The sequence below is a fragment of the Neofelis nebulosa genome, chromosome 5, assembly GCF_028018385.1.
Source record: "Neofelis nebulosa isolate mNeoNeb1 chromosome 5, mNeoNeb1.pri, whole genome shotgun sequence".
Taxonomy (NCBI): Eukaryota; Metazoa; Chordata; class Mammalia; order Carnivora; family Felidae; genus Neofelis; species Neofelis nebulosa.
In genome coordinates this window covers 146,475,601-146,501,437 of record NC_080786.1, presented here as the reverse complement: position 1 = coordinate 146,501,437, position 25,837 = coordinate 146,475,601, and the positions used below count along the sequence as shown (strand labels likewise).

General features: G+C 47.0%; 1 protein-coding gene across 2 annotated transcripts in view; it reads right to left on the bottom strand.

Moving 5' to 3' along the window:
- HUNK (hormonally up-regulated Neu-associated kinase) overlaps positions 1–25,837 on the bottom strand; it is a 111,785-nt gene that overhangs the window by 30,198 nt on the left and 55,750 nt on the right. For both annotated transcript variants that reach the window (XM_058731864.1, XM_058731865.1), the window contains exons 3-5: positions 22,032–22,087; positions 16,140–16,275; positions 2,772–2,899 (exon numbers count right to left, since the gene is read on the bottom strand). In XM_058731864.1, coding sequence (XP_058587847.1) covers positions 2,772–2,899; positions 16,140–16,275; positions 22,032–22,087 — 320 coding nt within the window. The remainder of the gene's footprint in view (positions 1–2,771; positions 2,900–16,139; positions 16,276–22,031; positions 22,088–25,837) is intronic.

Sequence of the window (25,837 nt, the reverse complement as noted above, 5' to 3'; positions counted from 1 at the left end):
CCTTACAAATACGAATGATAGAATCATTAAATTAAAGATGTGTTGGCAAGACATTTAATGAAATTCGCGTATTTTCAATTTGGGCATCTCAATTTTGACATTACTCAAAACGTAAAAACAACAGATCATTCCCCCCAAATCTGGAGGAAGGGGAAGCATCTTACAGCAAATAAAATAAGGAAAGGGAGAGAAGCAGCCTGATATATTAGGCAAATCCAGGTTTGGGGGTGAAGCAGACATAAAATCAGAAACAGAGAAGCCACATAAGCTCATTGAGACTCTGTTTCCTCCCTGATAAATTGGGAATGAGAGTACTTACCTTGCAGGGTTGTTACGAGAGTAAATGGTAATGTACAAAGCACTTATACCTGGCCATTCAGCTGCTCTTGTTAACTGGTGAGTATTTGGGGATGTAACCAAGATGGTGCCACACAGTATCACAAATGACGGGGGGCCAGGCTAGTCGGGAAGGAGAAGAGGTAAAGCTGGCAGGGCATAAAGGGCAAAGGGTTGGAGAAAGCGGGGGCTGTCAGAAGGCATGGGAGTGATCCCCAAAACTGAAGTCATTCACTGTGTAAACAAGCCAACATCCTTTGCACTGCCCCGGCAGCCAGCATACAGCTCTGGGCCCCAGGGTATCAGGTCAAGTCCCATCCCTGAGCAGCTGGGCGGATCTGTGCCTTCCTGGGCCACACGCTTTGCCAGCAGAGTAAGCAACCTAGATTCCCTGAGCATCTACTCTGTGTAAACACTATGCTTGGTACCTAGCATGGAGCGGTAAAGCCCTAGTCGAGGAGAAACACTCACGAGCCAACTCCAGGGAGGCTAAAATCACTCAGAACATTTCTAACGCATCTTCTTTGGAAGTTCCTCTGGACTATGTTTTAAATACCTTCAGGGGTGCGGCTTTTACTTCTTTAAGGTAAAGTTAAAGTTCCCCATCAGAAAACACTTTGAGCCCACCCTGCTAAGTCCAGGTAATATTACTAGGGTTAAAACAATGTCGGTTCTGGCGCAGTTAAGAATGAGTTCCTGGGCTGCCCATCTACCTGCCCTGCCCTGCCGTGCAGCCCACCCCGGGGAGTATCACAGGCCGGACCATCTGCTCCTCCTCCCACAGCCTGTGACTCACACTCATGATGTTCAACAGATATTTCTGGCTTTCTGCCTTCTAGACACACAGTAGGGTTGTATTTCCCCATCTGCTTTAGTTAGGTGAAGCCAGGTGACATGCTTCAGAAAGTTGGGAGTTGTGAGCGAAACGCTGGTGGGAGACTTAATTGCTGATGAGAGGTGGTTCTAGACTTTTCTTTTCCTCCGCATGGACCAGATATGTTTGAAATGGTGGCTGCTCCATCAGTCTGGGACCCTGACTGACTAGGATGGGCAGAATCCTTCAACTCTTGAGTCCACTCTCCACAGATACGTGGTATGAATGAGAAAGAAGTCGTTGTTGTCTTAAGCCACTGAGATTTGGGAGCTACTTTTTACTCTGCATTAACCTGGCCCATCCTGACTAAACCAGTGAGAAGCAGTTCTCCAGTTCCTCGGGATCTCACTGGGATTCAAAGTGAGCCCTGTCTGCCTTTTCCAGGCATGAGGGTACAAGAGATTCTATCCTCCCTAGCAAAGGGGAAGTACGGACCAAATTAGATCATTACATACAAGAATGAATTTCATGGAACACCTGGGTGGCTCAGCCAGTTAAGCATCCGACTCTTGGTTTTGGCTCACGTCATGATCTCACAGTTCATGGGTTTAAGCCCCACATGAGGCTCTGTGCTGACAGCATGGAGCCTGCTTAGGAATCTCTCTCTCCCTCTCTCTGCCCCTCTCCTGCTCATGTTCTCTCTCTCTCTCAAATAAATAAATAAACATTTTTTTTAGAAAAAGAATGCATTTCAGCTTGGATTCCATTTGGCAAACATAAATTCAAGGTCGGCTTCATGGATGCTTTATAAACTCAAGAGAAAAATGCGTAACAGTAGTAAAATAAAAATGTTGTATTTTAACCGTGTATCATAAGTTGAAATTAAACAATTACTTTTTTTTTTTTTTTTTGTCACATGCCTTATCTCAGTGAAGCTGAGTTTATTCTAAGGAGCCAATTAAATGATCACCAGGACCAACCTGAGGCCAGGAACTTGAAGTGAATTGTGACCAAAACAAAAGAATGAATTGTGCTAATTTACAGGATCTGAAACCAAATCTTAATACAACCTGTTTACTGAAATGTGAGCCACGTAAAGTTTGAGAATACTTTCCAAACACACCTGATGATTTAGTCTAATCGAGTTACTGAAACTATATATATTTCAAAGATTTTGAACAGGCTCAAAACCTCAAATAGCAAGACAAATCACAGACCAAACTTGAATGAATCTAGTATTTCTTTACAGTGAATTGACTAAGGAAAACACAATAGACATGTGATTATAAAAGCTTTTTTTCAAAGTCAACAGTACAATATGGTGAGTTTTAAAGCAATCAAGACTGCATTTCTTTTCCCAAGATCCTTTTGAAATATCGGTTTTGTGCAGAAGGAGGAAGAAGGAAGTCAGGGGTTCAGAATTATAATGGAGAAGAAAAGGGCCAAGGTGAGATGAAGGGTTGCTTAGCGATGGGAAACTCAACCACTCTTGAGTCACGGTTTAATCCTAGGAAAAGGCCTAATATCATTTCTGCAAAACAAATACTACTTCACAGATGGACCAAACCTGGTAGGCGCCCAAGTCCTGAAACCAGGAACCCAAGAGTAGCAGGCACATTACCTGTGGAGAGCTGGGTGGGGAGGGGGTTCATTTCCTTGTCCACCATCTTCTGGTACAAAGCCCTCAGGCTAAAAGGCTCCACTGTGAAAGGCAGGGTCCCAGTCAACATGGCATACATGTTCACGCCTCTGAAAAGAGAGACACCAAAGCATGAGACCAGACTGAGGCCCCCAGGAAGGGAAGACAGATAGGGCACAGGCTTGGCAAAGCTTCAGCCCTGTCGCTTTCATGCTGACCTCAAGGGGCCTTTTTTCTAGAAAACTCAGCACCACACTGAAGCAGCAAAAGTGAAAGGCACAGGTAAAAGCTTCCTTGTAGACTTGGACAATGGACTGTGGAGATCAAAGGAGTCTAAGAAACTTCAAGAGCTACCCCCTACGGAAGGGAAACCAGGTCCTTCCTTCTGGAAGGAAGTCCAGACAAAATTATGCGAAAAATACCAGGAGCATGCTAGGACCCTTGAATAAAAGTCGTCTTGCCGTTACGTGGTTTTCCAAGTGTGGCTTACAAGATGCGGCCTGGAGGCGGCCAGACAAAAAAATATAGGGCAAGACCCTGCCACGGAAGGCAAGCCACAGCCTAGCCAGCAGGCCTGGTTACCTTTCAGCCCTTTGAAACAAAAATCTCATATCCAAAACTGGCCGGTTGCTCTTCCCTTGAATGCTGTTTGGGCTTTTGTAACTAGAGAATTCCCTCAGGGGGGTGGGGGACAGGGAGGTGTCTCCTTCCCACTCTTATTTTTTATATCATTGTTCATTGTGAGATTCTGCCACCCGGCCCGGGCCCAAAACGTCAGATGTGGTCGAAATACCTTCTAAATGGGCTTAACTGCTTACATCCACAGCCAACCTAGCGACATCTTCTTGGAGGACTTTCATTTTCCTGATGTGCAAACCTAATATCATTTTGATGAGATTTCCTGATGGGGATGAAATGCCTGCCTGCCAAGAGGTCTCAAGTGTTCGAAAGTACCCAAGGGAATATGTTTTAAAAACAGGCAATAGGATTTCCAGTCAAAACAAATCCAATGAGACTGATGGAAATTAAAACCCTTGGGGGTCCGTTCCACCGAGGCGCCCCTGAATCACAGGGCCCCAGATCATGACAGGTACAGAGCCTGCGGGGCTCCAGCCAGAAATCACTCTCATATCGCAGACAGAACGCTAAGCCTCGGCTAAGACGGTGTAACTCACAGTAGAGTTACACAGATTCGTACACATTCTGTCCACAAACATTTGCTGGCTGGCTACCCCCCCCCCCGCCCCCCCCAGGCAGTGCTACGGGTGCTGGGTAGGGCTGAACCAGACAAAGCCCTGCCATCTTGGCCTGTAGGGGAGCGACGGTCAACAAGCAACCAAATAACTAAGCACAATCCTTTCAAGGAGCAACGGAAGTGGGGGAGTTAAGAAATGAACGCTGCTGCCTCTGACCACAGAGGGTTCAATCAGGGGAGGAAGAAGTCTACGATAAGTACTTGAAGACAGGTGGCCTGCGGGGGGAGGGGCGAGTATACTCGTGTGAGCTTCTGTGTCTTTCGGATGCGGGCAATAAACTGGGCAGACAAGAAATGGAGACAAGAACGAACCGGGCATACACAGCCATTTAGAGCGTTTCCCTATGTATTTGGTGGAACACGTTCCCCAGGATAAGAACAGATGTCAGGTGAATAAAAGTGCCACAGCCAAATGACTGGGGAAGCAGTCAGCTGGTATTAAGTGGATATCAGGGGCTCAGGATGGGGAGCAGGAGCCAGGGCCAGTGAGTGGGCACGCTGCTGCTGGCGAAGTCTGAATGGGAGGGATAGCGGGCCACAGAGAGAAAGGCTAATAAGCACTAGATATCTGAAGGCGATGTGCCAAGTTGCAAACCTGGGAAGCGAGAAGAATGGTGGGAACAGTGTCAGGATTGAGGAAACTGAGGAGAGGGGAAGGGACGGAGTACCGGGGCTGGTGACACGTTTGGGGACCTACCACGCAATGCTGCACCATGGATATGTTTGAGATACAGCTAAACATCCCAGCTTAAGGGATTCTTGGAGACCAATAAGAGAGAAAACTAAAATCCACCCCCCCCCCCCCACCAACTGTAGAATGTCCGCATCCAAACGGGTCTTGGACACGTGGCTTTTGTAAATAAGAGCGCCCTCCCCCCACCAAAACATCCACAAAGTTGTTGTTGGAGGCCCCTCAGCAACCTTCAAGACAAGGGTTTCCAACCTCCCTAGTGCAGCTCATTCCATTGAGGGCAGCTCTGGGCACAAGGAAGGCTTCTCACTACAAAGCTGCGGTCCCTCTCTTCTACGCTGAGGTTAAGGGACAAGCCCAGTCCTCTCTGTCCCTGCTCGCTTCTGTCCACCTTTGTCTCAGTCCAACATTCATACCTAAAACTGAAGAGCCTGGTACTTACACAATATCATTTTTCCCCACAGGTAAATGTTTTCTTTTCTCAGACTGAGGTAGGCAGGACACGTCCTCAGGGGCTCAGCAGTTCCGTTTTTTATTTTCTTTTGGTGATAGACTAGAACATCTTGCAAATCTCAACACGGGCCATCGGACGGCCACCATATAACTAAGTACACACTGGATTTCAATCTTATAACCAACTATGCGCTGGATTTCAGTGCTTGCTTTTGCATTCGTGTTTACCAACACACCATCTTTGCCAAAATATATCACTTTCATTGTCACAGGCTAACGAGAAGAGGACATAAGTGGGCTTCGGGGTGATTCCCAAAGTGTGGTGCTCGGTAGGGCAGCAGCGTGACCTGGAAATGTTAGATCTGCAAACTCTTGGGCTCCACCGCCGACTCATGGGATCAGAAACTTTGCGGGGGGGGGTGGGGGGGGACTCCGCAATCTGGGTTTTCCCAAGCCTGCCAGGTGCTTTGGATGCGCCGTCAGGTCTGAAAGCCCCTGGAAGGTGACAATGGTGGGAGAATTGGGTGATCACACGACCATGCGCTGACCAGCTCGGAGCCTGTGCCCGGCAAGAATTACACCCAGAACGCGTCCGGCAGTTCAGTCCCCACAAAGCAGCAGCCACAGCAGCTAACTAATGCTGCTGGCTTTAATATTTTGCGATTCTTTTAGCCTTGGTTATACTTAACTTTGTAAATCAGTTTTCGGGTCTTATTTGCACAGAGCCATAAATGAAAAGAATTTAATTTTACATTCATGTACATTAAGCACAATGTAAATAAAAACAACTTGAGTCAACACCGGGGATTACCAAGAATGTCCTTCCTTTAAAAGAAGAGTATATAGGGGCGCCTGGGTGGCGCAGTCGGTTAAGCGTCCGACTTCAGCCAGGTCACGATCTCGCGGTCCGTGAGTTCGAGCCCCGCGTCAGGCTCTGGGCTGACGGCTCGGAGCCTGGAGCCTGTTTCCGATTCTGTGTCTCCCTCTCTCTCTGCCCCTCCCCCGTTCATGCTCTGTCTCTCTCTGTCCCAAAAATAAAATATATTAAAAAAAAAAAAAAAAAGTTGAAAAAAAAAAAGAGTATATAACACTCAAGTGTAAAGACCACTGCCCTTATATAATGATCTTTTGTTATTTCCCTTTATCTTTAGGGGACACAGAGTTTCCTATCACAGGTGGAGTGCATAAAATAGTGCAGGATGTTACAGAGGGAAGACACTATGGTAATGGAGGGGAATCCAACTGAAGGAGTTGGGTGAATGTAGTAAGCAGTATGAAGCCAGAGAAGCAACTCTAAAACCTTTATGAAAGTTTCTTTCTTCGAGGAGTCTTGGAGACCTCTCCTTGCCCCCAACAGGCTTCAAAAGACGACATCCCGGGCACTGCCTTTCTCCAGTATCTGGCTGGGACCACAGATAAAGGTAAGCGCTTGTGTTAAAGACAGTGCTGGTGCACCTGCTCAGAGTAGTCCCACCAGAACCGAGCGAGTGGTTTTGATAATAACTGACTAGGTTACGAAACTGGCTGCAGGATTTCATTTTGCTTGGCGAAGGTTCTCATCAACAAAAACAGTCACAAGTCCTTAAAGAGGACCCCGCTCTCTCATCCAGGGTCTCTCGTCTACAAAACGTGGGTGACTACAGTACCTACCTCTCAGGTTGTATGAGGGGCAAATGAACGAAGCCACAGAAAGTACTGGAAGCTGGGCCGGGCAGATTCAGTACCTGATAAATGTGATCTGTTGTTTCATCACAAAACTTTTAAAAATAACACATACGGAGCTACAATTATATTTGCATCCCGTTGCCAAATAATGATGGAAATCTACATTAAGAGGCATCCAGTCCCAGGAGATTTTGTAAAGGAAACCAGATTGAGCATTTTCATTCCTCTCCCCCAGAGTTTTCATACATGTTTAATATCGGGATAAAGAGAAATCTCATCCCTTTGACATTTCGGAAGTATGTGAGAATACCAAGGGAAAAATGTGGAATGCAGTTTATAAACCTCTGTAATCCCGTAGAATTAGTAGGAGTCTTCAGACATGTTCAGAATTTCCTGACGTGTCTTTTGAAATATGGTCCAGGCCTTTCTAGCCTCTCCATGGTACACACGGAGCCCCCAAGCATCACAAATGGTTTTAAAGAAAGAGAAGGATGACGGACTGGAATGAAGGACGCAACAAACAGACACACTCTGGGTTTTTCCAAACAGAATGAAGCAAGGCTGAGTCATCACTGGGTGACAGAAAACCCAAAGGTACTGGCCAGTGTGGAGTCAAAAGAGCAAAATAAAGTGAATGAAGAACAACTAGAGGATGAGGAGATAGGACCCCATGAAATATAAATGGGGAATTTGGAGGATTAAGTCAGCAGCCCAATGGTGGTCCTCATATTCAGTCGGATAATGAAACACTCCCTGGAGGAAAAGCTGGATTGTCACCTATCATCCAAGGGAGGAAAGACAGAGTCACACCTTCCTGGAGAAGTCGGTCGGCACCTTTGACAAGACACAAGGGACAAAGCAATTGACAGAGCTGGGCTGGCCCATGGGGGGGCTGGCTGCTGTTCATGCAGGGCTGTTGGGCAGGATCCTCGGGAACTGCCCAGGGTAGGGCAGAGTGAAGCTGAGAGAATCTTCAGCTGACACGCCTTGCTTCTGTGTGGTTCTTCAGAAAAGGAGCTGCCTCCGAAAAATTAAAAATAACTCTCTGGCCAGGGGCACCTGGGTGGCTCGGTCAGCTAAGCATCCGGCTCTTGATTTCCGCTCAGGTCATGATCTCAAAGGTCATGGGATGGAGCCCACATCGGGCTCCAAAGGTGTCAGCGGAACCTGCTTAGAGTTCTCTCTCCCTCTCTCTCTGCCTCTCCCCTGCTCATGTGCACGCTCTCTCTCTCCTCTCTCTCAAAGTAGGGAAATAAACTTTAAAAAAATGTTGTTTAGCTTTAAAAAAGAATGACTCTCTGCCTAAAAGCAACATCTTCCCATTCTTCCAGTATCAACTTTCAATACAACTTCCAATTTAAAGTCTTAAAAATAGAGTGGGAACAGATCTGTCCATTTGGAAAATGTCAAACGTCGTGCCTGCTCCATTAAATGGTCTGTGTTCTACAAGAAATTACCTTCTTGTGGATGTTAAGACTTTTGCTTCTTTTTCCTTTCCTCTTTCCTCTCTTCTATTTTATAAACCTTTTTTTTAATGTTTTTGATTTTATTTTTGACAGAGGCAAGTGCGGGAGGGGCAGAGACAGGAGGACAGAGGTTCTGAAGCAGGCTCTGTGCTGACAGCAGTGAGCCCAACATGGGGTTTGAACTCATGAACGTCAATATCACGACGTGAACTGAAGCTGATGCCCATGTGACTAAGCCACCCAGGCGCCCCTCCCCTCTTCTACTTTAAATGCACACATTAGCTACCAAATACATATATATATATCTCGTAGAGTTTACAACTGAAAAATCTCAAAGGCTAAAGGAGATTTCTCCGTTAAGTCAAAAGCCCTAAGCTACCTAAAAGAAGCCATAGGTCTCCTGTTTCCAAATCCTTCTCCTGCCATTTTGAGGGGGTATACATGGAGAGAAAACGCTAACTTCCGTATTTGACCACTGGGGCTATAGCTGGTGGAATCTGGTTTACTCTATTTACAAAATAGAGTCGAAGGGTTGATTGCCTAGGTCTATATGGGGATAGTAGGGCTCAAAACAAGATGGCTGCTCTCAGCCAACTTGTCTACCCAAAGGGACAGCATGTGGGAGAGATTTTTTTTCCCACTAAGTGAAAAGAGATTCGGTGAGACTGGGACAGTGGTTCTGGGTGTGCTGTGCACGACCTCCACAAGACACCAGGACTTCACACAAATGCTTCATCCGCCCCAGGCACCCCCAGGAGAGGAAAGAGGAGCTTTGGTTGAAACAATCTGGCATTTCCAATGCTTTGGGGATCGGACTCTCAGTTTCCACTTTCCTTACTCTTAGAGATTCACCAGAGTTCTCCAAAGAGCACTGGAATATTCTGAAAATACAGTCAATTTTTAATCTTTTCATTTAAAAAGTACATCTGCGTTAGTTTTGTTTTGTTTTTTTAACTGGCCCATATGTCACTCTGAGGAAAAGTCATTAACCATGAAAGGTTCACTACCACAGAACGACCATTTTTGGTTTTGCGTCTGAAACCTCAAAGTTCACTTGGAGATCGAGATATTCCTGTCATCTCGATTAAAGGTAAGAAGCAGACGATTTGAAAGATATTCACGTACGAAAATGAAGACCATCGAAAATAATGGAAGGGCCCTAAGACAGGGTGCACCGTTTCCCACTGACACAGTTAGTTCCTGATTCACTAGAGGAGGGGGGTCCTGGGGGCCCCATTTGTCAGAAGAGCTTTCCTTCCCCTGGTTTCCTTGAGTCACACGTTGGTTTTCTTCCCAAGACAGTCCCAGGAGTCTTGGAGAAGGGCCTCATCCATCTGTCAAGGTCCAAACCTCTAGAGAGAGAAGTTTGCTTTTGATTTTGGAAGTGAGCTTTTCATTCTGTTGTTTCACAGCGATAAAAAAGGGATGTTCTACAATAACAGTGTCTGACCCAGAAAGAAAATTGGTCCCATCTTCACTCTTTCTTAAACAGCCTTTTAAATTCTCTTTGGGTTTTCCATTTCCAATTCTGCCAGCGAAGTCACTGAGCACCGAACAGAAACCTAACCACTATCTCAGACACAACACCCCAAAGCAGTGGAGAATTTCTCTCTTAAGGAAGGCTCTGAAGTTTTTCACTGTCTCCAAGATCAAGAATGACAGTAACCAGGTTTTCACACCTTCCAGCCTCTGCATATACTATTCCCTCTGCCTGGAAAGCTTCCTCTCCTCTCCTCCACCTGGCAAACTCCGCCTCATGTCTCAGAAGCAGATCCAACCCTCCTCGGATGCCTCCTTGAACTGACCCAGCTCTGCAGCCCTATTTGTTCTCTGCGCTGTGCCTCCTGACACGTCGTATTTGTTTACGGGTAAGTCGGTGTCTCGGTCAGCTCAGGCCGCCGTGACAAAATACCACAGACGAGGTGGCTCAGCCAACAGACATTCATCTTCTCGCAGTTCTAGAGCCTGGAGTCTGAGACCAGGGTGCCGGCACGTCCGGGGTGTGGGGTGCTCTCTTCCCAGGTTTTCTTGTTTTGTCCTCACTGTCCGAGAGCAAGCAAGCTCTCTGGAGTCTCTCCTTATGAGGACACTTAGCCCGTTAGGGGGACTCTACCCTCGTGACCTCTCAAAGGCTCCATTTCCACTACACTGGGGAATCAGGGCTTCAACATATGGAATTAGCGGGGGATACACTTCAGTCCGTAGCAGTAGCTAAGTGTGTTGAATTGCAAAAAACAAAACAAAACACAACAAAAAAACCAAAAAACCAAAGCCCACAAATTCCTTGCCACTCCCCCATCACAGGGTGGGATCTTCTCTTTCTCCTCCTGCTTCTGGGTTGGCCATGCAGCCGGCTTTGCCCACCGAAGGTTAGTAAAGGTGACACAGAGGCTTCTTGAAAAGTGCTTACGCCCGAGGGCTTGCCTCTCTTACTCCTGGGGACTCCTTCCACCATCGAGGGAGCAAAATTCTGCGTACCTTTGTGGTGTTCTCTGTTTCTGGTTTTCTTTTTAAAATTTTTTTTTTCAACATTTTTTTTTTATTTTATTTTTGGGACAGAGAGAGACAGAGCATGAACGGGGGAGGGGCAGAGAGAGAGGGAGACACAGAATCGGAAACAGGCTCCAGGCTCCGAGCCATCGGCCCAGAGCCTGACGCGGGGCTCGAACTCACGGACCGCGAGATCGTGACCTGGCTGAAGTCGGACGCTTAACCGACTGCGCCACCCAGGCGCCCTCTGTTTCTGGTTTTCATGCAGCCAGGAACGTATTACCTACAAGTAACAGCGATGATTGAGAACTTGGATTTACAATCAAACCATGCGGTGCTCTCTGCCGGGTGGCTGACGGGGGCTGACACTCTGCTGGGTAAGGGATGACCAAGAATGCGGTTAGTCGACCTGAGGTGTCCGTTGGCGAACCTGATTCAGAAAAGAGATTCTTTCACACTTACTGGGAAGGAGAATGGCTCTTGGGATCTGGAGCGGCGAGTTTTGTACTCTTCAGTTTACCTTGGAGCTTGCCTGAGATTTCAGAGCTTAAGCAACAGAAATTGATTTTCTCACAGTTCTGGAAGCTCGAAGTCCAAGAGGAGAGTGTCAGCAAGGTTGGTTCTTTCTGAGGGCCGTGAGGGCAGACCCACTCCATGCTGCTTCCAAGAGCTTCCCTTGGCAATCCGGTGTTCCTCGGCCCGTAGATGCATCACTATGATCTCTGCCTTCAGCCTCACACGGCGCTCTCCCTGTGTCTCTGTCTGCAAATCCCACCCCCCCATTATAAACGTGTCTGTCATACTGGATTTTATGACCCCGTTTTCACTTGATTACCTCCATAAAGACCTTCTCTCCAAATAACGTCACATTCTGACACACTGGGGTTAGGACTCCAGCACATCTATTGGGAAGCGAACACAATTCAATCCGTGGCATTTGGTTACCCACCCGCTTATAATTTTCCAGCGGTCTCTCACCACCTTTAGGGAAAAACCCAAACTCTTTCCCACACTTCCCCACCCCACAACCTTCTCACATCCTGTTCCCTGTGTCCAGGGCCTTCCTCCCTTAACACTCCTTCTTCCCAGAGTTCAGCCCTTCTCATCCTGAGGATTTGGCTTTGAGGTTTTCTCGGCTAGAGGCCACCCCCATCCCATTCGATACCTCCCACCCACCTCTCCACAGTAGTCACCACACCCAGCTTATAGCTTTTATAAAAACTGTCTGCCCCACTAGAATGTAAACCCCACAATAAGCAGCACAACAAAATAGAAGCAAAAGCAGGAGAGGGTGGCAATTTAAGGCAAACTCTAGAGTCAAACCACCTTGATCAAATCCCGGCTCTACACCTAGTGGCAGTGCTACCTGGGCAAGTGCCTAAGACTCTTAGTGCCTCGGTTTCCTCATCCACAAAGTGGGATAACAGAACATTCCCTTGGAGGGTTGCTAGGCATGTGAGACGAGTTAATACTTGTGAGGCCCTTAGAACGCTGCCTGTCACTCAACTGGAGGTACGCGAGCATGAATAATAATCTTTGCAGGAACAGGGACCGACCAAGGCCCTTCGACTCACCCCTGCGCGCTCAGAATCCGGCACAGTGCCTGGCTCAACAAATATTTGCCAAACGAACAAATTTCTGATAAGCTCTGTGTTGCTCACGTGACTTCTTTTTGTTTTCTAAGCTTTATCAGCGGCTTCTAAAGGGGCCTAATTTACACCATCCCTGTGAACCAGACTTGCGTCATGTGGCCTCATCCCCTAGAGAACGTCCCAGGTTGGCTAGCCCAGACTTGCTCTGGGGAAACCTGGTTTATAAGAAATAAAACAAGGCCCTTCGTGGCTAAACAAGGGTGAGAATCTCCACCCCAGCTCCCCACCATGGGGCACCGGAACACGGACTCGTGAGCTCGCAGCTGCTAGTCTATGTAGAGACCCCACAACCCACTGAAAGACCAACATCTCTGCGGGGGGTGTTCCTAGTTATCAAAGACTTTCCCATACGTCACTCTGTGGCACCAGGACTAAGAATGAGTCCTGATCAGAGCTTTTCAGGAGACCTTAAGCTACGCATCACCTTCTTGCGGCGGGGGGAGGCAACTAAGCGGAGGTTAGCAAAGAAATGTCCAGCTGCTCCAGACAGCCCACCCAGAAGCCAGGGTAGTGGAGGGAAGGGAGTGTTTTGGGTCAAGAGAGACACAAAACAGGTGGCAGCAGACCAGGTCCCTTGATTCCAATCTTGGGGTCCCGAGACTGAGAAACAGAGCACCCGTGACCGTTACATGCGGACTCCTTTCCCAAGTCAAGGGACTTGGCAGGTGGGGCGGGCACAGGGTCTGAGCTTACACCTGACCTCACACGGTGCTGCCTTTTGCCGCCGTGCTTTTCAGTCCCCCTCGGATTTCCCCAGATGGGAGAAATGATTTACTCCCAACCTATGGTCCGCACGAGGGGACGAGAGGTCCCGTGCAGGTGATGCAGGCCCGGGAGCTCCCCTCCAGCTCTGACGGCCCACCAGGCTCCATCCTTCTACCAACACTTCTAGACCGTGAGGAGCCACCGGCTTCACCAGTCATGGAGTGGAAAGGTCCCCCTTTGTAGGCTGAGCCTCGTCGTCATGACAACTCGTGATGACGCTTCTCCTTCAGTCCCCGGGAGAGCAGGACACCAGGCTGTAAACTGTCACCTGCTCTCCAACCGCCGACTTCTCTTCCCCTGTAGTCATGATGCCTCCCACCCTCTCCAGTTACATGACGCCTCGAAACCTCCTGGTCTTTCAGGCTCCCTATTCCGCACAGCCTTTATCGTGCGGGTACACAAACTGTCCCTTGCGTAGCTCTCCGTTTAGCAAAAGTGAGTTCCCTACCTATTGAGGAGAGAAGGTGATTATAGACTCACACATGTATATTCATCCACTAATAAATACTTACCGAGGGCAGATTATGTGCCAGACATGTGTGAAAATTCTTAAGCATTGAAAAGGACCAAGAATGGATTCCATCTCAAGTGTGGACTCTGATCCATTGGCAGTGCGTCCTGACAGCCGTGTTGAGAAGGATTCTGAGGCCCTTTATTCTGGGCACAGAATAAAGAGTCTGTGAATTTGCAATGCCGGCCAAACGACCCGGCCAAACGACCTCGAAGAGAAAGCTTCTCTGCCAGGGTTTCCTGCCACCATTCCCATCCCCCTGACAGCCCCTGCCCGGCCCCCTGCAGGGGGTCATCAGCACACACAGAGCATGCTCTCTGTCTACAGCCCTGCCCACACCTCCTCTTGAGACGTCAGGAAAGTAACCGGGGGCTCAGGCTTCTGTGCAAGGAGCCCCGAGTGCAAAGTCCACCCCACCACTTACACACGCACCGCCAGGCCTCTCTCCCATCTGGGTCAAATGACCTCTGAGCACTTGGCCTGCCCAGGAATGGAAGCAGACTCCCCAGTGCCTTGTGGCCAGCTGTGCCCAGAGCCCAGGGGATCCTGTGGTCCTCAGAATCTCATGCTGGGCTCTGGTTCCCCTCACCTCCAACTGGAGCCTCCTGACCTCCCTTGACTTCCAGAACCTTGTACTGGGTCACATTCCTCTGTTTGCTTCCTCTGCCAACTATAGCCCCTGACCCTATAGCTTCTGTTCTCCAGGATGAAATGCCTGTCCCTCCCTCCCTTAGCCGCCTTCCTTTCTTTCCTTTCTCTGGCCGGGCTCCGTGCCATCGGCCTACAGTGCAGGGGGTCCTGGGAGGTGAGCTGTGACTGCAGGGCGAGCACCAGGGAAGCAGGGAGCAGGAAACCGACGAGACACCAGAGGCTCAAGGCCAGCCTGCAAGAGGCGGGGCGGGGGGGGTGGGGGGGTCTGCCCAGGGGAAGTGGCATCCCAGAAAAGAAGAGGGAAAGAAAACGAGGACAGGACCAGAAAGAATTCCTGGCTAAAAGAACAGTGCACACAAGGGACAGGAAACAGCTAGAGAATGGATGGCGGGGGGGGGCGGGCGGAGGGAGAGAGGGAGACAGAGAGAGAGAGTATAGCTTCCAATGAGGCAATGGGGCCATGTTCAGAATTCAGTACTTTGAGACCCTGAAGTCCTCGGTTCAAATGTCAGCTCCACTACTTAGTTAACCCTATGACCCTAAGAAATGTTATTAATCTCTCTTGTAATAAGCTTCCTCTTCCGTAAAATGGGGATAAGAGAGAGTAACGGTTCACTGGGTTAGCATGAAAATGAAATGGCACGGTGCCTGCCGTGTGCCAGGCATGTAGCAAACGTTAGCTCGTTTCCAATCTGGACAAGGGAAGTGTAGTGAGGGTGGAGAGAAGGAGGAGGCATCCAGAAATGTACTGGATCAACACACCCTTGCTTCGATTAGCCCCTCTCACCTCCAGCTTCCCTCTTACTCGGGAGCCCACTCTCTGTTTACAGCCCAGCTCCTCTTGATAAGGAATTTAGTCCCCACCCCAGACTCCAGCACCTGGTATGGTTCCCTGCACCATTCACGCATGATGACGAGAGGCTTGCTTGGCATGGGGACCCCAAGGGACCTGGATTCAGGAACCAGAGCCCCTGTAGCAATTCGTCCCTTCAAGGTTGACGGACTTTGCCCCAGTGGCCCACACCGGGTGAGACGCTGGCGAAGCCGACCAATAATGGACCCGTCTCCGTTCAGTGTCCTTCCCGACTGGGGAGACAGACAATAAAATGATAGGCTGTGATGGGTGAGAGGGACTTGGGACTTGAAAGGGCGAGGAGACAGAGTCGTGGGGGGCCTCCCGACAGGGAACCCGAGATGGTCTCTGCAGTGGTGGCACTGGATCAAAACGGTCACATGGGAACAGACGGGCCATTTGAAGAGCCAGGAAATGATATGCCAGGCAAAGGAAATGGCAAGTGCAAAGCCCAGAGGTGGGAAAGATGAAACAGAGGCCAGCATCCCTGAAGAACCGTGAGCAGAGGGTAGGGTAGGAGGTGGAGAGGCAGGAGCGTGGGCCAGGCAGGGGCTGTCTTCTTCTGGTGCTGATAGAAAGCTAAGGGGCGATTTTAAGCAGGGGAAGGATGCGAGTGACTCATAAAACCAGATCGTGAGTTCTGTGGGTTCAGGACTTGGTTTTCTTGTCTCCCCAGCAACGGAATGAATTTTGGTAAAAGCCTCTCCGGTGGTCTATGGAGAACAGACCAGAAGGAACAGAGCGGGAAAGCTGCCCCCCGCCCCAAAAATCACCAAGTATCTATCTGAGAGCCTAGAATAGAACACGTCCTCATCAAATACTCAAAGGTTATTTTATAAGAAATGGAGAGTAAAGACGACCAGAGAGAGCATCCCCTTTTATAAGCGCCATAACTCACATGGACCAGACATCGATTTTGGGGCCATATTTCTTCCTGGCAAGAAGTTCGGGGGCGGCATAGGCTGGACTGCCACACTGCGTGCTGAACGGGTCCGAGTGGCCCAGGATCCCAGCACAGTTGCTCAAACCAAAGTCTGCAAAGAGAGGAAGACAAAACCAGCTCTGAATGAGAAAACCGTGAAAAAGAAGAAAAAAAAAAAACCAAAAAACCAACAAAAAAACCAGGGGGCAGCAGGAAAGGAAATATTCTCTCAGGCTAACACATCATTTAGCATCCCCGAAGGAAAACCAGCAGGGGCAGACCCTCATCGCCGGATATGGGTCTTAAGACTGGAAACCGTTTCTATCAGGCCTCACTATAAAATCCAGCTAGAGCTGAAAGTATGTTGAACCAAAACATACTTTCATCAAACCTTGGAAATGAGTCATCCAGGAAAAAGAAAGGCTTCGCTTTCTAGGACTGGGGCGGGAAGAGAGAACGAACAGAGGCCTTGGAGGCAGCAATCTGGCTTCCCAGTGGCCACGTGGGGAAAAAAGCTGAAGAAAGATCCATTTTCCCTGGCTGGGGTCAGAGTCACCCCAAGTGACATGCGATCCCACCATTTAGAGTTGACTTGTTCAGTTCAATGTTTTCATTTCATGCAAGTCCCTTAAAAATGCTCCCTGTGCATGTGGCAACGTATGGGGATTTAAAGAGGGAAAAAAATACACACCCAATGATTTAGAAACGCTAAGTGTTGGCTGGAAAACTAACGCCAGGAAGACAGCAATGAAAACTGAACTAAGCGACATCATAGCACTGCCTTGTTCCCAGATGATTACGGCAAACGGGAAAAACACAGAAGAGGCCGCTGCGTCCAAAGCTATGCTGCGTCCAAAGCCTTTTGTTTCGTGTTCACTTTTTTGAGCCTAAGAATATGGCAACTGACAGGTAATCAGAGCTGTCTCGGTCCTCATCTGATACCTTCCCTGAATCTTTGCTGATCCCAGAATTAAGATGATGACTTAGGGGCCCCTGGGTGATTCTGTCGGTTGGGCATCTGACTCTCGATTTCAGCTCAGGTCTCACGGTTTATGGTTTGAGCCCCCCATTGGGCTCTGCGCTGACAGCACGGAGCCTGCCTGAGATTCTCTCGCTTCCTCTCTCTGCCCCTCCCCCCTACTCGCATTCACTCTTTCTCTGAAAATAAACTTACTAAAAAAAAAAAAAAAAAGATCATGGCTTCTCTTTGAACTTCAATGTAAATATTATGGTTCTAGTTCCCCAAACAGGAGATTCTGTCCACAGGGCTCAGTGGCCAGGACTGTCTCCACGTCTCGAACAAAACCCTGTACTTTCTCAACTGGCAGGACTTCTATCTGATTTCACTACTGTGTTTTCTCCTTGACCAACGTGTCTCCACCTGCAAAGCACATGACTGCTGTAATAGCTCAGGAAAAGAGGAACACGGGACGCGGTGTGAAGTAACCGTGAGGCCATGAAGTGACTCACACCATGGGTCAAAGTGCACCACCAGAAACTCTCCCAACAGTCACTGGCTTAGGCTGTATAATGACAGAGCGTTCCCAAAGAGAGCCCCGTCCCCCCGCCGCCACAGGCAGAGCTCAGAAAACTCTTGAAGGCCCTGGGCTTGAAGATGAAGACCCAGAATCTACCCAGGGATGGATGTGGACACCTTTAACTCTTCCTTTGTTTTTGTTTTTTATGATTCCATCTTTTTATCTCATAACTTCCCTTTGCTACCTACCCCCGTCCGGACCCCATTTCCTTCCCCCGCCCAGCCCAGCCCACACCAGTAGGTTCCCCCATAACCTGCCCAAGAAGGCCCCTTCCAGAGCCACAGGACTCTTGGCTTCCCACCGTAGGAGACCTCTGTACAAGAGGATCTGAGGGCCCCTATTCTCAGACCTCACCCTGTAGTATCACCGACACGGGAAAAAAAGGGAGGGGGGTATTTTTGTAAGAGGAAAAATCATAGCGTGCTTGAAATTGGACCGTGGCTTAAATGCTCTGGGTTTGCAAATCAACCTAAAGGAATTTTAATAAAACAACAAATGCGTAAAGAGCACCATGGAATAAAGATTGTATTGTTCAGGGCAACATTTTAAGGGATGTTTCACAAACAGTCATGTGAGAAGGTCCAATCTCCTAGGAGTCCCATAAAATCTATCTCTAGATTTCTGACATGAAACCAAAAGACTCCGTGTCTAATCTCAATGGGGTTCCGCTAACAGCAAAGGACCTGCCTCATTCAGGTCACTGAAGCCTCCACTGCGGTCTGTAAAGAGTTGCTTGATCCCAAGAGGGCAGGGAGAAGATAGAGAGCAGGTCACCCCCCCCCCCGCCCCCCTTTGCTCCCAGGCAAGCTCGAGAACACAGTGTCTTGCCGGGTCTGGAGGAATGTTTCAAGAAGATAAATTAGCAGAGGATCTGGTGAGTGGAGGAGATAAAATCTGCATTTTAAATGACTTAGTGTTGACCTAGCCAGAAGGGTTTCATTTAAAATATATTACAGAGAAATAACCGGCCCTTTTCACACTCATAAGGCTAATTATTAAAATTTTGAGAAGTCCGCCTGGCAGTATGTCACGTGGGTCTGCCTCAAGTTAGATCTGGCAAACATACATAAGCGAAACATCTTCAGTTTTCTGAAGGCTCCAAAATGAGTCTCACAAAACGCCCAAGTGAACGCTGCGGTGCAAAACTGTTCTCAGCTGGGGCTCTCCCATTACCACCTAAACCATCAGACATCAGACTGTTTTTGTGGAAAGAAAAAAAAAAAAATCTTGACGAAATCAGATCTTTCTCCCAGTTAGCTCCAGTTCATTTGAAACGCAGCTTTAAGTACATTTATTTAAACCAAATTATTTCAAAGAAAGGAAACTATTAAGGGGAAATGGAAATAACTGTAATCCATCTTTGAAAAACAACCAGGTAATTCCTTTGAAGAAAAGGTTCAAGAGCTTTCAACTTGCAAAACGACAGTTATAGAAACATTTGATCCAAATGGCCCAAGCTGGGGGGGGAGGGGGTGGAGAGGGAAGGGGATTGAGGCGGGGGGCAAGAAAACGTATGAGACACTGGGCCTTCCTTCCCTCCAGCACCCCCCACCCCCAGTTATTGCCTTTGTGACTGACCCATAGGGAAAAAATGAGAAAATGTAGATATTGGTAAACACCAGGCAATGCCCAGTTGCCCTTGGGGGGGGGGGGGGCGGGGTACTATAATGTCTGTTTTGATTACAAATGTGAGATAAGGCTTTTGGTTTACGCTGCTGCTCACGACAGAACCAGGAGCCACATAAAAGTGCAGATAATGGGAAATCCAGTGATCAGAGCCTCCTTTCCAGCAGTTTTGGAAAACTGTGGTTTCTGACTCCCAGTTTCTGACAGAACCCACTTCAGTCCTGGCTTGGGTGCCCGAATCAGCTGCCAAGCTGAGCGGTGAGGACTTGGAGGCATTTGAACAAAAGGGTCCCTGGAATCTAAAGAGCCACCAGCCCACTCTCCTCAAGGGGAACCGTGGGCTCTCATTTAGGCACATCATGTTCCTCTTACTTCTACAGGTCCACTCTAAGAGGGGTTTGTTACCAGGCCAATCTGTGAACTACTTATAAACCTATCCCACTGGGTACAGAGATTGGTTCTTCCAGAATCTTCTGAGCAAACTTCCACCCAATTAAAATTTCTGCGCTTTTCAACACTGTTCATTCCACAGTACGTTTCTAGTTTTAGACATGATGAGCTAGGGCTATCGCTTGGGGAGACAGAGAGAGCAAGCCCAGAAGGGGAGGGAGGCAAGAGGGAAGGAAAGAAGCTGTAGGTGGCAAACAGCATCACCCCCTGGTGAAAGGCATCGTGCTAGAGCTTACCAGCCTCAGTCTGGACGATGCGCGGTGCAAGGGAGTGATTTTAGCTTTTACTATGTAACGTACATCCGGCTTTCACGTGGCCTGTTTCCTTACAATCTGCTGCTATGAGGGCAAGTCCATCTCTGTCACCTCCACATTTTCTGAAGGCAAGTTACAGGTCAGCCTGCCAGAGAACCTAAACGATCCGCTTTCCTCCATTCCCCACCACCCCCCGACCAGGTCGGGCCTTTGCTTAATGCCACAGATCCCAGAAACAAGGACCAGAAAGACATCCTACAGACATGTCAACGGCTGTCCTGTTGAACGCTTCCATATTTGGCCCTCAGGACGACTAAAATGTAAGAGCGAAACGATAAGAAAATAATTCTTTGAATTGTCCGTTTTAGAGAATATCATCTTTAAAATCTTTGGGGGGAATAAAAAAAACTGGTATCCCCTTGTTAATTTTCTAACAATCGGTATATTCGTTCGTTAACACCTATCAGTGGTGCTTAATTACCCAGCCAAGGGGTCTGGAGTCCCAGCAGCCCCTTGCCTCTTTACTGGGTTTTGGGAGCCAATTGTGAGTCCAAAGAATCTAACTGGTTATTTGAATGATAACGTTTCGGAGAGTCTAGAAATGGATTTCAGTATTTGCCAAACAAAATTCCTTCTTGGGTACGAAAGTTAAATTCACAACATTCTATTGATCCTTCTCTTTCCTCCTAATATAAAGCCTTTTTCAGGCTATTGAGATGGAAGAAATTACTTGCACTTGAGGTGGGAAAGGAAAGAAAGAGCGGAACAGATGATGGCGCTAACATCTGGGTGTAAAAATGATGCCATGAGACTTTTGCCAAGAGCAATCATACAGGCAAACAAAAACGGAATTCTTCTAACAAATGAGTCATGGAGTGAACTCGCTTATGGACCCTGAATTATGAACCAATTATGACTCACTCTATCCTGGAACTTCCTTATGATTACCTTCCTTCTAAATTATCCCTCTATGGGGACTTCTCTCTGCACAACCACCAATGTCCAATGGGGCTTCAATAAAGATTATAATAAAAACAGAAGGTTAGTTGGGGTTCCCTTTGATTTCAGCACCCCAGTATTCACTGAAAAGTGAATTAAGCCATGGCTAAGCTAGGAGGAGTACTTCTGAACTAAATAGCATTTTTCACTGTTTTAAAGAAGTTTTACGTTTAAAAGAAGTTTTAAATTTATGTTTAATCCAAACAAAAATAGCCCCTCTAAAAGTTCAGATCTATCTGAAGTTATACAAAGCTGATGTCTGAATAATCCCAAGAACACATAACCAACAAATACTTATTTGTAGCTGTGAAATTCATCTTATGGTCACATTACAGTATATCTACCTTCCTAATTATGTTCATTATTAAAAGCAATTTTCATTTTCAAAACCATTATTGAATATTGGAGGTAAAGGAGATGATCGAGAGAGTATTATCTGGGATTAGAAATAAACTATGGATACTTTTCAAAGTCAATAACCCAGAAATAAATGAGAACTGACAACACAACACTTAAAGAATAGTCTTGCCATGGGGCTCAGTTGGTTAAGCGTCCGACTTCGGCTCAGGTCATGATCTCGCGGTCCGTGGGTTCGAGCCCCGCATCGGGCTCTGTGCTGACAGCTCAGAGCCTGGAGCCTGTTTCAGATTCTGTGTCTCCCTCTTTCTCTGACCCTCCCCTGTTCATGCTCTCTCTCTGTCTCAAAAATAAATAAATGTTAAAAAAAAAAAAATAGTCTTGCCTTAAAAAAAAAAAAAGTCGTACATGGATGACTGGACTGGGTGGCTCAGTCGGCTGAGCATCCAACTCTTAATTTCGGCTCAGGTCATTATCTCATGGTTCGTGGGGTTCAAGCCCTGTGTCGGACTCTGTGCTGTGTCAGCACAGAGCCTGCTTAGAATTCTCTCTCCCTCTCTCTCTGCCCCTACCCCACTCATGCTCTCTCTCTCTCTTTAAAAATAAATAAATAAACTGAAAAAAAGATTTTTTTAAAGTCATACCAATCAGCTTGATATTATTGTCTTCATCCAGTAGCAAATTTTCTATCTTCAAGTCCCTGAAATAAACAAAACCACAGCATATTTCAGATAGACATTTGAAATAGTGGAATAACATTTTGCTTCTGAAGGCAAACAAACCGTTTAGAGCCGCTCTGAACCAACCCAAAACGCTCTCTGCCAAAACTCACACAAGCGGTAAGTAAATATTTATAAACATGATATAATTAATTGCCGCAGGCCGAAGAAGCCAAAGGGTTTCAGAAAAGCAGAGAGCACTGAGGGCAGAACACATCATGAGAAGTTTCCGGAAGAAGTGGGATCAAAGCTGAAACTTGGAATTTAAATAGACGGGGTTGGAAGAGAGTGGAAGGCATCATTCAAGACAGGCGCTGCCTGAGCAGAAATACACATGTGGCCACATGTTTGTGAGACAGTGAGTAACACCAGCCCGGGGAAGGAACAGAGTTGGGGAAGGTGCTAAATAAATAAATAAATAAATAAATAAATACTGCGGGGCACCTGAGTGGCTCAGTTGGTTGAGCATCTGACTTCAGCTCAGGTCGTGATCTCGCAGTTTGTGAGTTCGAGCCCCGCGTCGGGCTCTGTGCTGACAGCTCAGAGCCTGGAGCCCGCTTCAGATTCTGTGTCTCCCTCTCTCTGCCCCTTCCCTGCTCATGCTCAGTGTCTCTCTGTCTCTCAATAATAAATAAACATTAAAAATAATTTTTTTTAAATGTTGAAAGCTGACATAATTTATCAGTCCTACAAACTCCATGCTTGGAGCCCCAGTGTCATCCACAAATTGGCAGGTAAGAATAATCTATTTAAGCAGGCAGGTATTGCGGTGGGCAGAAAAATGGACTCCAAAGATGTCAGGGTCCTAATCCCTTATACTATGCTTGAGTAAATGTTAACTGTTACATGCCCAAAGGGAATTAAGTTTGCAAATGGAATGAAGATTGTTAACGGACCGGTGGGTGACTGTGATCATTGACACTAAGGTGGCTTGAAGAGGGGGAAGGGAGAAGTGTACTCAGGGTCATGCTGAGTGAGAGGTGCCTGCGGTATCTGTGTTAGCTGACTGTAAGCTCCCAGAGGGCAGGGAACATGTCTGCCCCACTTACCACTGTACCCCCAGTGCCTTTGTACATCCCAGGTACTCAGTAAGTACGAATGAATCTACATTACCAAAGAGATCGTTTTGAATTTTGGAAGAAGAAAATGGAGCAAAAGTATACATGTGGTCATCAAAACCATTGAGGCTGATGATTACAGTCCAAGCATCTTTAAGTTGTAGCCTGTCCACTCAGGCACACCTTGAGTATTAGATATGTAGGAATATTCTTTTACACACACACACACACACACACACACACATGCTCTATTCCACTGTTTTGAAACACACAGCATTCTTGGTCTAGTTTATTTTTCCCACTTTTGAACAGAGGTACAGGCAAAAGAAATCTTTCTTCCTCATATCTCTGCCAAAGGAATAGAATAGCAGAGTCATGATAAGCAAAAATGGCAACCGATAATACTACGTCAAAGTCATGAGACAAAAGGGAGCTTTTGCTAGGGCTTTTGGTAAACGGGAAAGCAGTGTCCCATTTAACAGGGACAGTTGCTCACAGCTCAGTCCCAACACCGCCAGCTCATCATTTTCTCCAAGAGAATCTAGCAATCTGGACTTTATCCCAATTTTTAAATGTTGGCAACAAATTCACATTTAAAACAGTAACAGCCACATTGCATAGGCCAAACTTGCAGGCAAGTTACCTCTCGCAAACTACCAATTTTCAACCTCAGTTGGGGAGCTGAGCCTTGAAAGGACAGGAGATTGCCCAGGGAGAGGATGAAGGGCAGGGGGGGAGGAGATTGGGGGTTGGGGAGAAGAACCAAGGACAACATGCTGGTGAAGGGGGGGGGGGGGAAGCCCGGGACACAGTTGTCACAGGAACAATAAAGGGAAGCATTTCAAATTGGGAGAAGAAAAGGAGTCAAGTGAGAAAAAAAGGTGAGCTCTATAAAACATCCAAGGTCTTTCAAAATTGGGAGGTGGCTGGTAGCTTTAGGGCTGCATACTTGGATGAGAAAGGGGAGGTCTGTTTTGAAACCTGCAGCTAGGGCATATGGATATCCCCCCACCCACATGCACCCACCAACGGGAGGAAGAACTGTGTCCCTTCGCTTCAATCCAGTGGAAACAATGCACAGACTATATAAAACCTATGTCAGCCTTTAAAAGGGATCATGGAGGGGCGCCTGGGCGGCTCAGTCGGTAAAGCATCTGACTTTGGCTCAGGTCATGATCTCACAGTTCATGGGTTCAAGCCCCACGTCAGGCTCTGTGCTGACAGCTCCGAGCCTGGAGCCTGCTTCGGATTCTGTGTCTCCCTCTTTTCTGTCTCTGCCTCTCCCCCACTTGCTCTCTGTCTGTCTCTCTCTCAAAAACAAAGAAATTTTTTTAAAAACATTAAAAAAATAAAATGTATCACGTATGTCCAAATACAGGGTGACCCCAAATATAAGGTAATCTCCCCCTCATTTTTCCAATGGGAAGACCCTGTTCCTCAGAAAAAGGGTTTTGGAAAAGACACATATGTAATTTTTAAAAACACAATGGATTTACCAAATGATCATTCTATTTATCTTTAAGAGCATATAACATAATGTTAACTTCAGAAATATTGTTCCTACACCCTCACCTTTCATGAAACAATTTTACTGAAACTTGTCACAGTCAGGACAGGGATGACAGAGCCTTCCTTTGGTGTTACCAGGGTCGCATGACCTTGCGGTGGACTGGATGTTTGTGATAACGCACTTTGTGAATACTGGCGGGTAGTCTCAGCACAAGCCATTTGAATAATAAGCACCCATTTAAAATCTCTGCAAATCAACAACTCGGGTGAATTGTTTTTAGAGTTGTCGCAGACCCTCACAACTGTGAGGTTATGACCCTGAAAGTTATTATTAAAGCCGTGTAAAACGTCCTGGCCTGCCTTTCTATTCGTTTCCTCGGGTGACTTCTAAAGCTCCCAAAAGTCCTAAGTGAGTCAAGGTTAATGGGTCTTTTCTAGCTAGTACTTTGTTGTTGAAAATTAGACACTTCCTCTTTTCTGAAGAGAAGTAGGACATGATCTAATTTGACCTTCTATTCAAGCATTTACGGTAATTCCAAAAAAACTGCACGTACACACAAAACACTGGGCCAGCAATAGCCCAAACTGTGATCCTGTGCAAACTGATTATAAAGCAGCTGTGCTATTTAAATCTAAAGGAAGGCCACAGTTTGTTTCCAGCGAAATTAAACCTCTTTCCCTGGAAAGAATGGAAGCCACACTAAGGCATTAAAGGAGAAATTTGGTTCAGAACATACACTATGGAGAAAAACAATTGAGAGGGGTGAGGTATAAGAAAGCAACTGCCAAGAATTATAAAGCTAAGCTGGATAATTCTGGGCCCACAAAAGCCTAGTGAACAACCACAATGATGAGAAGAATGATATAAATGGAAGACTAAAAATAAGAAAAAATGCAAAAGAGGGAAAAAAAATGCCCACTTTTGAAACTAGGGAAATGTCATAAAACCAGGGGAGTAAGTATAAAATGTAATTGTTGGGCAAAGTGAGAAAAATATAATCAGTTTTCATTTCTACCCACCGCATCCCATAGTACCTATCCTTAGGACAAACGCTCAGAACAAACCTGTTACTCGGTTGTTTACCTATTTATTACCCTTCTGTCAATGTTTCTAAATGGTTTGGACTGCCTAAACCTTCCAGGACTAAAGGTGAGCTACATTAG